The sequence below is a fragment of the Cherax quadricarinatus genome, chromosome 36, assembly GCF_038502225.1.
Source record: "Cherax quadricarinatus isolate ZL_2023a chromosome 36, ASM3850222v1, whole genome shotgun sequence".
Taxonomy (NCBI): Eukaryota; Metazoa; Arthropoda; class Malacostraca; order Decapoda; family Parastacidae; genus Cherax; species Cherax quadricarinatus.
The window spans coordinates 18,239,867-18,252,366 of record NC_091327.1 but is presented as its reverse complement, the minus strand read 5'-3'; the positions used below and the strand labels follow the sequence as shown (position 1 = coordinate 18,252,366).

Sequence of the window (12,500 nt, the reverse complement as noted above, 5' to 3'; positions counted from 1 at the left end):
ATTTTTGCCTCTTTTTTTTTTGTCGAGGTTGATTGCAATTTTTTTTTGTGATAAAAATAAAGTCTTGGAGGGAGACTTAACAGACGGCACCTCTCTAATGGAAGTCGGCCATCATTAGGCCTATCAAGAGGAGAATCACCCGGCCTACGGTGATTTGGCACCCGCTAGTTCTGGCAGTCTTGGGGGAGGAGCCCCCTACGGGGAGGATGGTCGTCTTGGGGAGGAGGAAGGTGCGCCCTGGGGAGAGGGGAAAGTGGAGCCTGGTGGAGGTAACGTCGTTGGGGAAAGGGACATCCCACTCCCACGGGGCGAGTGGGGAGGGGGGTCGGGTTCCCCTTTAGGAAAAGGGTGATTCTAGTGGTAAGAGAGAAAGGGAGGTCCTCCAGGGCAGAGGGGATTGGGCTCTCTTGTAGGGATCTCCCTGGAGAGTAATGGGCTTCCTGGAGTAGGAAAGGGGAAGGAACGGGGTAAAGGAGCGAAAAGAGAGATGGATAGCAAGAAGGAAGAGAAGGAAGACCTTAACAATGCCACTTGTACTGGAGGAGGATGAATGAGAAGGAAGAGAGATTAGGAGAGAAGATGAAATGGAAAATGGAAACATAAAATGAAGACGAGGTGAAGAGGAAGAGGATGAAATGAGAAAAAATGTGGGAAGAGAAGAGAGAGGAGTTCTTCGTGAAATTGGTGTGAGGAAAGGGATGAGTTAGAGAGAGAGAGAGAGAGAGAGAGAGAGAGAGAGAGAGAGAGAGAGAGAGGCGGTAGAAGCCCTCCCTCCTTCAACTGATCTTGTTTCTTTGGCTTCTGAAGACTAACTCTAGATTGGCTAATGTTTGCTTCGATCCTCTCAACCAGTACGTAAAATGAAACTGAAAGGAAGGGAATTGGATGGATGGAGAGATAGAAAGAAAGAAAGAAAAAGTGCAGTTTACGACCTGGATATAAAAATGCATCACGTTGCTCCTCTGGAAAACAAAGTCGCCGTAGCATAAACAGAAAAATCAATATCGAAAATAATAAGGTTCATGTTAAGAAACAGTAAGTCGGCAGCTCACGTCTAGAAGAACGAAATCACTTTAATCCTGTTCCGTTCCATCTTTGGTTGGTAGAGAAGGGAAGTTAGACCCACTTAGCTCCTGGGTAACTGCTAAACATCCCTCTTTCCCTTTCAACAGTTAATTTTTTTTTGTCTTCTCTTCTCTTCCTGCCTCTCTCTTCCAGATATTTTTATAATTCTGTCTGTTCCATTCTTCAGTCGTAGAGAAAGCAAGGTGTAAAAATGAATGCCATTTACTTGGGTCTATGATAAATCATTGCCAATTTCAAGTTAATAACGAAAGTTATCCCTAATTTGAAAGAAATAATTGATGTTATGAACGCTATACGGCATTAATTATCTCTTTAGCAATACTGTGAATGGCTGAGACTTGCACCCAGAATACCAACCAAACTCTCGACGCTCAAGACCACTACACCATCAAGGAAGAGGTTAACATTAAGAACTGCTGGATCAAGACTCTGGACTGCTGGAGCGTGGCTTCGATGTGCTGGCACGAGCTTCATAACTGCTGCAATGAGACGTAAAGAAATATTATTAAGTTGACTTTTAAGAGCTTCGAATTCAGCAAGGAGAATAACCTAATTCATACCTGCATAAATAAATCATCACGACTGTGACCAGATGTAAACATGTAAATAGTTCGTTACAGACCGGGCCGCGGGGGCGTTAACCCCCGGTAAACTCCAGGTAAACTGTAACTTGTTCAGTTATCAAGAATTTGCGGCCCAGTCCCTGGATCCATTATGTACTTCAGTAATCTTTCGACTACCACCCACACGATGGGTATGGGGTACATAACAAAGATGCTAAACTATAAAACGAGAATGCTGGTCCATTGTTCCTCCTCATTCTCTAATCGAACATTTCTACCTTAGATTATAATGGCTTCTCAGGTGCTTCCTCAAAATGAGTAGAATATTCCGACAGTGATCCCAAAATTTAGACAGGTTCAGCAAGGTCTATGCTTTTGCCATAGATGACGAGAACTGTCTCCAGGTTATCTTCTGCTAGTCTACAACAAAATTTTCTTATATATATTTGGGTTTCTGAAGGAAAAGTCTGAGAGGTTTCATTACACATTACTTAATTCCTGCGTTGTCATTGATATCTAGTTTCTGTCGTGACCTGCTTTGTTTGTTTAATGATTTTGAGTCACTGCTTCTCTCTCTCTCTGTCTCTGTGTCTGTCTCTCTCTCTGTCTCTCTCTCTGTCTCTTTCATCGCCCTTTGTTCGCACCCTAGTTTTTATGGCTCTTTCTCCTCTATGTGTTTCCTCTGTTGGTTCTGTCGCCCCCTCTCCTTACACCCTCGTTAGCGACGACTTCGTCTTTTATCTCCCAATTCTGACGTTTCCCCCACTCGTCTCATAATGATTTGTTTACATTCAAATATCTGAAAGCACTTTGAAGCGCCTCTCTCCTCCATATTTTTAAGAACGTAATTTAAATATTTAAAAGGGAGATACATTACGTTTCATGATTTTTTTTTTCATGGTTCTAGGATAGCGGTCGCCCAGGGCCCCGTCAACACCATAGCTGTAACTTTTTTTCTTTTTTTTTTTTGTAAAAATAAAAGTAATATCCATTTGTTAGGTTTACCTTTCTGGTTGTTTTGGATGCTGTGCTTTCCTGTTGATTTTTTTATTTTGGGTTGATAAATCTATGCTGTTTTTGTTACTACATCTGTGTAGTTGTTCAGCTGGATCTGAGCTACTTTTGCTACCTGATCGAAATAATTTTATTTTGCTAGGTCTGCGTTAATTTTTTTTTGGTTGCCAGATCTGTACAGTTTTTGATACTTTATCTCGACTTTTTTTTTTTGTTAATGGATGTTTTCTTTTGCGTTTTTTTTCCTATTAAGTCTGCACCGTTAACATTGCTAGATGTATGTTTTTTTTGTAGATGGATCTGTCCTGCTTTTATTGCCAGACCAAATATGTTTTTTTTTTTTCCTATAAGTTCTGGCTTGTCTATACTGCTTAGTCGGGGATGTCAGTGTTGCCAGATCTATTTTTTTTTGCTTTAATATCTGTGCTTTTTTCTGCTAAACAAGTACTGTTTTGGTGTTGTTTGTAATGCAAATGTTTGTATCCCTACAAATCTGTCAGAATCAGGAGAGTTTTATAAGTGTGATTACTACGCACGGCAGCAATTCTGTTTTATTTGTGTTTTCATGGAGAATATATATTATATTTTGGTGGAAAGTAGACAGGAAAGGGTGGATGGAAAAGGGTGGATAGGGAAGGATGGATGGAATAGGGTTGATGGGAAAGGGTAAATAGGAAATGGTCTTTTTATTTTTATATAACTCTTAAGTTTTGGAAATTTCTAATTATAATTTCTCTTTTTCATAAATTATCACTATTATTTTATATTTACTTATTCTTCGACGTTCCTGATATATGTCGTGCCGAATAGGTAAAATTGGTCATTTAGCAAGAACTCGTTTAAAATTAAATTCTCTCTAAAAAAAATCTTATATGTTTAAAGATATACTTTTTCATTTATGTTAATTTAAAAATTAATAATTTTGTGCCAAAAGAACCTTAGAAAATTTACCTACCCTTATTATAACAAGCGCAATTTAATTTAGCCTAATCCAACTTAATATATTTATGATAAGTTTACAATAATTTAATAATAAACGAACACCATGAAATATATTTCTTTTCGTTAAGTTCAGAATGATTTTTGCGAAATTATTGCATATACTAATTTTCGCTTCCATTATTCGGCAAGAACAGCGTTACTATTTAAGCCAAAATTGCAAGTTTTACTTATTTGGCACTAAGATATATATATATATATATAATCCTATTTGTTAACTTGCGATGATTCATTACCTTTATTCTAATTATGCAACTTTTTATTAACATGCTCTATGGTTTAATTTCTGCATGTTATTTTTTCTCTTATGTACATAGCTGTGGTATTCTGTAACATAATGTGTGTGTGTGTGTGTGTGTGTGTGTGTGTACTCACCTAGTTGAGGTTGCAGGGGTCGAGTCCTAGCTCCTGGCCCCGCCTCTTCACTGGTCGATACTAGATTACTCTCCCTGAACCGTGAGCTTTATCATACCTCTGCTTAAAGCTATGTATGGATCCTGCCTCCACTACATCGCTTCCCAAACTATTCCACTTCCTAACTAGTATGTGTGTGTGTGTGTGTGTGTGTGTGTGTGTGTGTGTGTGTGTGTGTGTGTGTGTGTGTGTGTGTGTGTGTGTGTGTGTGTGTGTGTGTGTGTGTGTGTGTGTGGTTCGTGTGTGTGTGTTTGTGTGTGTGTAATTATGTGATTTTTTTCTTTATGTTTCAAGGTTATGAATTTTGCTCTTTAAATTTACTTATAAATAGTATGTATATTTATTTTATAAGTTTTGCTCTTCCACCTTGGAAGTTACTTATTGTAGTGATGTACATTATGCTTTGTTGTATATGTGCTTATGTATAACCCTTTACATTATGTAGTTCTTGCTTTATATGTGTTCATGTATAACCCCTTACATAATGTATAATGGCCTATCATTCAACTCTACTAGCTGAGAGTTTCATTATCTTCTCTTCTCTTTTGCTTTCTCTTATCCTCCTTTCTTCTGTATTTTAGTTTATTGGCTTTTCTGGGATTCATCGATTATCATTGCTGCTTCAGCTTGTATTTCGCTCCTTTTTTGAGTATCTAAATAATACTAATCTCTCAAATGAAGAAAATTCTGAACTAATTTTTCAGTAATGTTAATTTTTTCTTCCCCATATTTCTATTTCAGTGAGATTTTTTTTTTGGCTCGAGCTTTGATATTACTCTCTCATCATCATATTTTTTTCCTTTCCCTCTAAAATTTTCTCTGTTTAAGGCTGAGGGACTGATTACCTCAACCTCCTCTCCTTACGCCTTTCTGCCTTGTATTGGACACTGTTATTGTCCCTTGTTAGAATACATTTCCTCCCTATCACACTGTTCTTCTCCCTTGTTAGAATACATTTCCTCCCTATCATGCTGTTTCCCCTGCCATACAATATTTCTACTCTGTTCATCGTTCCTGTTTTTCCCCCGCTAAACAGTTTTTCTTCCCTAAAACGCTGGTTTTTCTCTTGCCTCTTCTATAACAATACTTTTTAACCACATAGTTTTTCTTCCCTGTCGCTCAGCTATTCTTCCTCATTTTTCCCCTAGAATATACTTATTCTCCCCACCATTTTTGTCCCTGCAGTACAAGTGTTCTCCTCCATGGATATCCATCTCATTTTTTTTTTTACTTTTCCCCAAAACATATATTGTTTCCTTACCTAGGAAAAATGTTTTCCTCTGTGCCCATTTTTTCCCCGACGTTGATTGTTGATCCCTTCAACTCCATTCTTCTGTTTGTATCATAATTTTTTTCCTGTTATCCTAAACATCGTCGCTATCATCCTTTGCCTACTCTCGAGTTATCAAGTATTGTCTCCCCGTTGTTTTGATCCTCTCTCTCTCTCTCTCTCTCTCTCTCTCTCTTCCCTTCCTTTCCCTCATTCTTTTCTCTCCCTAAGATTTTTAGGGAAGTTTTGCCCGCCGTTTTGCAAATTTCCCTGCCAGTGCGCTGTGTTTACTCCTGACAACAATAAATTTTCTCCTATCATATTAGAGCCTCATCTGTTTGAGATCTCTCACACACACACCCGCACAGGCACATACACACGCGCACACATGCACACGCACATACGCGCCCGCGCACACACACACACAGGTTCATTTTCACATTTCTCTTCAACATTCTTATTACTACTCTGAAAATGTTTATTCTTTGACTTCTCGTCATTCTTTCACAACGCGTAATGTTTATAACATTCCTCCCTCCCCCGCCCAGTGTGACGTTTATACTCCTAGCAAGTAATGTCTATACCCCCATCAAGTAACACTGCTACCCCCCAGAAAGTGATGTTTATAACCCCAGCAAGTGATGTTTATAACTCCCAGCAAGTGATGTTTATAACTCCCAGCAAGTGATGTCTATAACCCCAGCAAGTGATGTCAACAACCCCAACAATTGATGTCTACAACCCCCAGCAATTGATGTCTACAACCCCAGCAAGTAATGTCTACAAGTGAACCATGTGATGTCTATAACCCAGCAAGTGATGTCTATAACCCTAGAAAGTGACGTCTATAAACTTAGCAAGTGATGTTTACAACCGCAGCAAGTGATGTCTACAATCCCAGCAAGTGATGTCTATAGCCCCAGAAAGTGATGTATATAACCCCCAGTAGGTGATGTCTATAACCAGAAAGTGACGTCTATAACCTTAGCAAGTGATGTTTACAACCCCAGCAAGTGATGTCTTCAATCCCAGCAAGTGATGTCTATAACCCCAGCAAGTGATGTCTATAACCCCAGCAAGTGATGTCTATAACCCCAGAAAGTGATGTCTATAGCCCCCCAGCAGTAACCCCAGCAAGTGATGTCAGTAATTCCTCTCCAACATTCCCCTCTATCGATTATTTATTTTATATTTCATTATTGTTTTATCTCCTATAGTTCCTATTCATATTGTTTCTTTAATCTTTCTTTTTATCATCATTTTTGCCTTATTAATGTGTTTTTATGTCCTGCTTTTTTGCATATATAATTATTAGTTTCTTTATTGTTAATAAAAATTGTCAGATTTTTAAGTCTATATTATTTAAAAAAATAATTTTGCAATGTATTTTAGGGATTTTGTTTTATTGCCTTTCTTCTTCTTACGTCTCCCATTCCTTTTCGTTCATTAAGTGTATTGTTTTCCTCTCTATTTCCTTTGGAGTTTTTCTTCTTTAAGAATCTGCCTCCACTTCCTTCTTTATTATTCCCTGATTCCTTTGGCACTTTATTTATCTAATACACTATCTACTTCTCTTCTGTTGTTCACCACTATCTACTCTATTCTGTCATATACACTAAGTTTTATCTATCATATTTCTTCTCCACTTTATCTACATGACCTTGTCTACTACAGTATAATCCACCATATTCGCAACACCCTGTCTACGTCATATATACTACACGAACTGAAAAGATATGCAAATTCTTCATATATACTAGATCATACATACATATGTATCCGTACATACTCCATCATATAAGCTACTACTACCTATATTCTTCACCTTATTTACACTACTATCTTTACTGAACTATATTTTCTCCACTTTATCTACTTCATTCTATTCTGAGACTCCCTCACTGGTCGCAGCAACAAAGAAGACTTCCATCATTTTCCATACTATCTATTTCATGCCAGCAGTGCGGTCAGCGTCCATCTCTCCTTCCATCTTCGTTATTGCTCCATCAAACTCTGTTTCATTCTCTAGCTCTCTCGCTTTCCTCTTATTTTTCTTATTTCTGCCACAGTTCTATTATATTAAGCTTCGCTCATTTCCCTCTCTCTCTCTCTCACTCTCTTTTAATCGTCCTTTTCCTCTGTATTTCACTATCTTTCCAATATTCGACATTTATTTGTCCTTAATACTCTCTCCCTCTGTCTTTCTCCCCCTCTAACTTTCACCCCTATTTTTTTCTCTCTCTTTTTCCTTTCATTTAGCTTTTCCTCCCATTTATTTTCTTTACCCCGTTTTGGCAGTGTTCCACTACACAACGTCAATATGTTATGTTCTCTCATACCCCTTTTTTCTCTTAGTCTTCCCACCATTACCCCTGCAATAATTCCTCATCAAAATTACTACTACATCAACCCCACCATACAATTTAAAAACTTGTCACTATGTGGCAAAAACCATTCTTTAAAACTCATCCAAAGTGTTCAGGCCACTTAGCCTTTCTTTCGTCTCTCTTCCTATCTACCCACAACGTTTTTCACTGCTCTGTCCGACCCCGAATCATTTCCTTCCCTGTTCTTCCCCCCCACTCCTATGAAATAAAAAAAATCCCCACTCCATCTGCAATCAGCTTAACCCACAGGAACAACAACCATCCTCTCAGCCATCCACCACTATTACCACTACTGCTGTAACTCCTTTCGACCGAATCTTCGTGCCTTACTCCCTCACTCCATACACATATCTTCCCTCCCTGCCAGAGAGCTCCTTTCTCCCTGCCCTGCCATGTTTTCCCCCCCGCTGCCAATCTGCCATTCCTCCCTATTAAGGTTTTTAACGTTTGGGTGCTTGCAGATGTGCATTCCGGGACTTTCTGGCTCTACGGGGGGAAGGGGACCCCGCTTTTAGGTATGAGTATATGTTGAATTTTATATATAAACACAAATAATTATACGTGTGTACAATATATATATATATATATATATATATATATATATATATATATATATATATATATATATATATATATATATATATATATATATATATATATATGCATAGGAATCACGACAGCATGTGATCTTTAGTATGCAAAATAACCACGATGAGAGAATAGTAAATAATTTTCTGAGTACTTTTAAGTAAATTAGGCCAGTTTCAAAGTGGAAAAGCAAGGAGAAAGAAGAGTGATCAAAAAATTCTTTGTCTTTCATTTGCTGTACTAGCTGTTGATATACATTACAGTTCCACGTGATAGTGAGTATGTAGAATGATTTTGAAAGAGGAGTAATTACCTTTTCTAAGTGTTGCCTACTAGTTAAGATCATATTTTCCTTAAGGTTATATTTTCCTGTGCCCACTGGAAGACTTCTTCAGACACAACTTTTATAATTATTTTAGTATCGTTCGCGACCGATGATGCGATGTTGTGTTTTGTGTTTTCGTCAGATTCTTCTCTGAGAATGAGGAATAGTATTTCTATTAATATATTCGCAAGAAAAGGCTTAACCCACGTGAATGAGAAACAGTAAAGGTCACAGGACCGTACCTAGCAGTACCAAACATTTTTTTTTTTTTTGACCTTATTTTATGGAGTGTCACTCCATAATCGCATTAGTCAAATGCTTTTGCTAAATCCGTGACGACCTCATCAGCCTCATTCGGTGCCTCAGTGATTTTATCATCTAATAGAATTTTCCTGCTCTTAATCTATACTGATGCGGTATACAGTTTGTTTTCCTTTTCTCATAAAACAGTAACTTGACGTTGTATCACTCTTACATAAACTTTTATAATGGGCGAGGTTAATGCTACTAATTTCCATTATTTTTTCTATTGTCCTGCTGCCTCTTCCGTGAAGCAATTTTTTGACATGTGAAATAAAGGATCAACTATATCAAAAGTATGAGCATCGCAGTTATTAAAAAACAAATTTTCAAGACAATATGCTTTATTAATTTAGTAACGATGGGCATTCAGAGTTATAATTTGGCTGATCCTCAGACTATAATCATTACAAAGAGCTAAACCCATAAGGGCCGTACAACTCTTCATACAGAAAATCTAAAAGATAACAGACAGGCACAATGTAAAGATAACCATAACAATGTACCTACATAACTTAGGATCAGTGGCTATGTTAGTAATCATTCACATATTAATAAAAATGTGATTACTTAATCTTAACCTTCCTTGCTTTCCTTAACTCTGTAAATTATTACCTAATTTGGTTAAAAGTATTTAGACAATTTAGTAATATATATATATATATATATATATATATATATATATATATATATATATATATATATATATATAAATGAATGAGAGTCACACTTTAATTAAAAGCACTTAGTTCACGCTTTGTGTGTGTTTACGTGTGTGTGTGCGTGTGTGCGTTTTATTTCTTGCTCGCTATTTTTTCTCACATTTATTACCGGTAATGCTGTACTGTATAATTATTATTGATTGATATTTTGCACACGCACTTCTTATAATTATAAATTTCACCATCTTTTTATTCTGAAGATATATTACGAACTCATGTTCGTTTACATGTGAATAACGTCGTATATGAAAAATTCTTTTATGAGCGAGAGAGAGAGAGAGAGAGAGAGAGAGAGAGAGAGAGAGAGAGAGAGAGAGAGAGAGAATGAGAATTTCCCTGTTTTGTTTTGATCGACGTCCAGATATGTAAACAAGGTTGAAAGCGGCATCAACCAGGTGAATAAGTCATCAAATTTCTCCATCAACTATTACCTTCGCCAGTTCCTCATCTACTGCCAAATCTCCATCAGACACGTTATCTACTCCTTAATCTCACGCAGGTCATTTATTCTGCTCAAACCTTATTCATATCTATCAGTCTACCACAAATTCCACTCATCTCTCCGTCAACCCTCAAGTCTCAATGAAATCCCTTCAACTTTCATAATTCGAATTACTCTATCAACTTGGAAACCTTGTCAAAATCCCTCCCTACACAAATCTCACTTAAATCTCTCTTTCAAATGCCAGTTTTCACTCAAAACCCTTACCTCACAAACAGCATTTAAGTCCTTCCACTTCAGTGCATCTCGTCTCACCCAAACCTCAATTAAATTCTACACTCAACTCCTCAAAATATCTCCATCAGCTTCTAAACCTCATTCAGATCCCTCCCTTCTTACCCAAATCTAACTCAAATCCTTCTATGATCTGAACCTTATTCAAGGGAGTTGATGAGCTCAGTTATTCAGCTCTGACTTGAATGTAGTCTCTAGAAGTAAGTTCCACTTCACTTCCTTTTTACCCACTCTTTATTTTCTCCTTCACTAATCCCTGCTTTTACCCATTTTACTTCCTGGTCCTGATTCCTAGACTATTTTTTCGGCATCACGGATTTATGGCCGCCTGGACCTTATAACTTCTCTTCAGTCTGTAGCCTCCACCACTGTCTCATCCGAATCAGTCCACTTTTCAGTCTAACAGGTTCTTATATCCCCACTGTTTATCATCTTCCACTTGAGTCTCCTTAATTCTAGTGTTCTTAGTTCAAGCAGTCTGTCCTTATTAATTTCTCTTAAGATTTTTGTATGTTGTAATTATGTCTCGGTCCTTCTCTCCGCCAAGGTCGTATGGTTCTGCACCTTCTGCTTCTCCTCACAGAATATTCCTTTCAGTTCTCGTACTAGTCTGGATGTAAATCATTAGACTTTTTCGAGCTCCTGCACGTGCTTGAGTAGGTTTGGACTCCATACTAAGGCTCCATACTCAGTGATTAGGTCAATATATGTTTTGAATCAAATTCTGAAAGATTCAAGTTCCTTAATGCTGCTCTGATATTTATTAATCTTGCATTTGCCACTGATGATGTGTTGTGCTAGACTGGCTGTTTTCTTTGTAGTGCATTTACTCCAGGTTCCTTTCTCTAATATTAACAGCTCTCCATCCATGCTGTACCCTCTGTCCACTCTGCCTTCACCTTCTCCAATTCGTATGACATTGGATTTGTGTTTATCGAACTCTAGTAGCCACGTGCTGGACCACATGTGCAATTTGCACAAGCCTCACAAGACAAGTCTCTCTGTCCTCTCTTGTTATTTCTCTTTAGTTTTATTTCAACAAACGGTGACATGTAAGACCTTATCACTTCTAGTAGGTCGTTGACATATATAATGAATAGTAGCGGTCTTAGTACTGAGCCTTGCGAGATCCCCCTTTTCTTCTCGTTACTCTCCCATTTTGATGTTTCATTCTTTGTTCTACTCAGCTTTTAGCCCTGTTCATTCTAATTTCACTACTATTCCCTGGTGTAGTACTGTATCAAATACTTTCTTGTAAATTTGTAAAACAGGAATTTCTGTCCCTAAAATCCGTGTTGCTTTTCTCTATGAACATTCTCTACAAATTCTCCAATGCCATATATGCTATATCATTTTGAAACTGCCTTCCAGTCTTTCATTTTACAACTGCTTACTCATTTTAAGTGTTGGTTATTTCTCTAGCAGTGTTTTGATATACTCTACATGTCTTCCAAGCCTTCTTGCACATCTCCGTAGCTTCTCTGTATTTCTGGCTGTACCATGGGTTCTCTGCTTTCTTTTCTTCATGCTTGCTAAGAATATTTCCTTTGCTCCTTCACACTTTAACTATTTCGTCTTTGCTTGTGCAGATTTGCCATCGAGTTCTCTTTCCCACTGCGCTTCTCAGAAAATTCCCTATGCTATCATAGTTTCCCCTTTTGTAATTCCATTTCTCCTTACTCGTTTCCTTCATTTTTCTACATTCTTATTTTTACCAAATTCTCAGTTATTATTATAATCAAGGAGAAGTGGTAAACCCGTAGAATTATACAGAGCTTGTCGGGGGGATGTGGAAGGTATTCAGGCTTAATTCAGGGAACTGGAGCACAGATCCAATTCCCTGGAGCAAGAGCCCCTCACCAGCGTCAAGGAACCTTCCTTGAGGGGACTAAATTCTCAAGACAGTACCAAATGCTCGCTGACGCCCAGTGATTCACTACAGTTTTATTAGATTTATTTTGTGCGAGTACTAGACCTAGTTTCACTGACTTATCTCCTCTTTTTAATCCATAAGTTTTGTTCTCAATGTTTTTGGTCCTCTATGTGGGTCTCAGGTCTTCCAATCTTTTATGGTGGAAATCTAATCATACCAGTAG

The 12,500-nt window shown here is 37.8% G+C and overlaps 1 protein-coding gene across 8 annotated transcripts in view; it reads left to right on the top strand.

The window, feature by feature from the left end:
• Window positions 1–12,500, top strand: part of LOC128691401 (homeobox protein abdominal-B) — a 741,469-nt gene that overhangs the window by 681,620 nt on the left and 47,349 nt on the right. The window contains exon 6 of one of the 8 annotated variants that reach the window (XM_053780258.2): window positions 8,195–8,248. The exons of the other annotated variants lie outside the window; for them this stretch is intronic. Coding sequence (XP_053636233.1) covers window positions 8,195–8,248 — 54 coding nt within the window. The remainder of the gene's footprint in view (window positions 1–8,194; window positions 8,249–12,500) is intronic. 8 annotated transcript variants of the gene reach the window in all.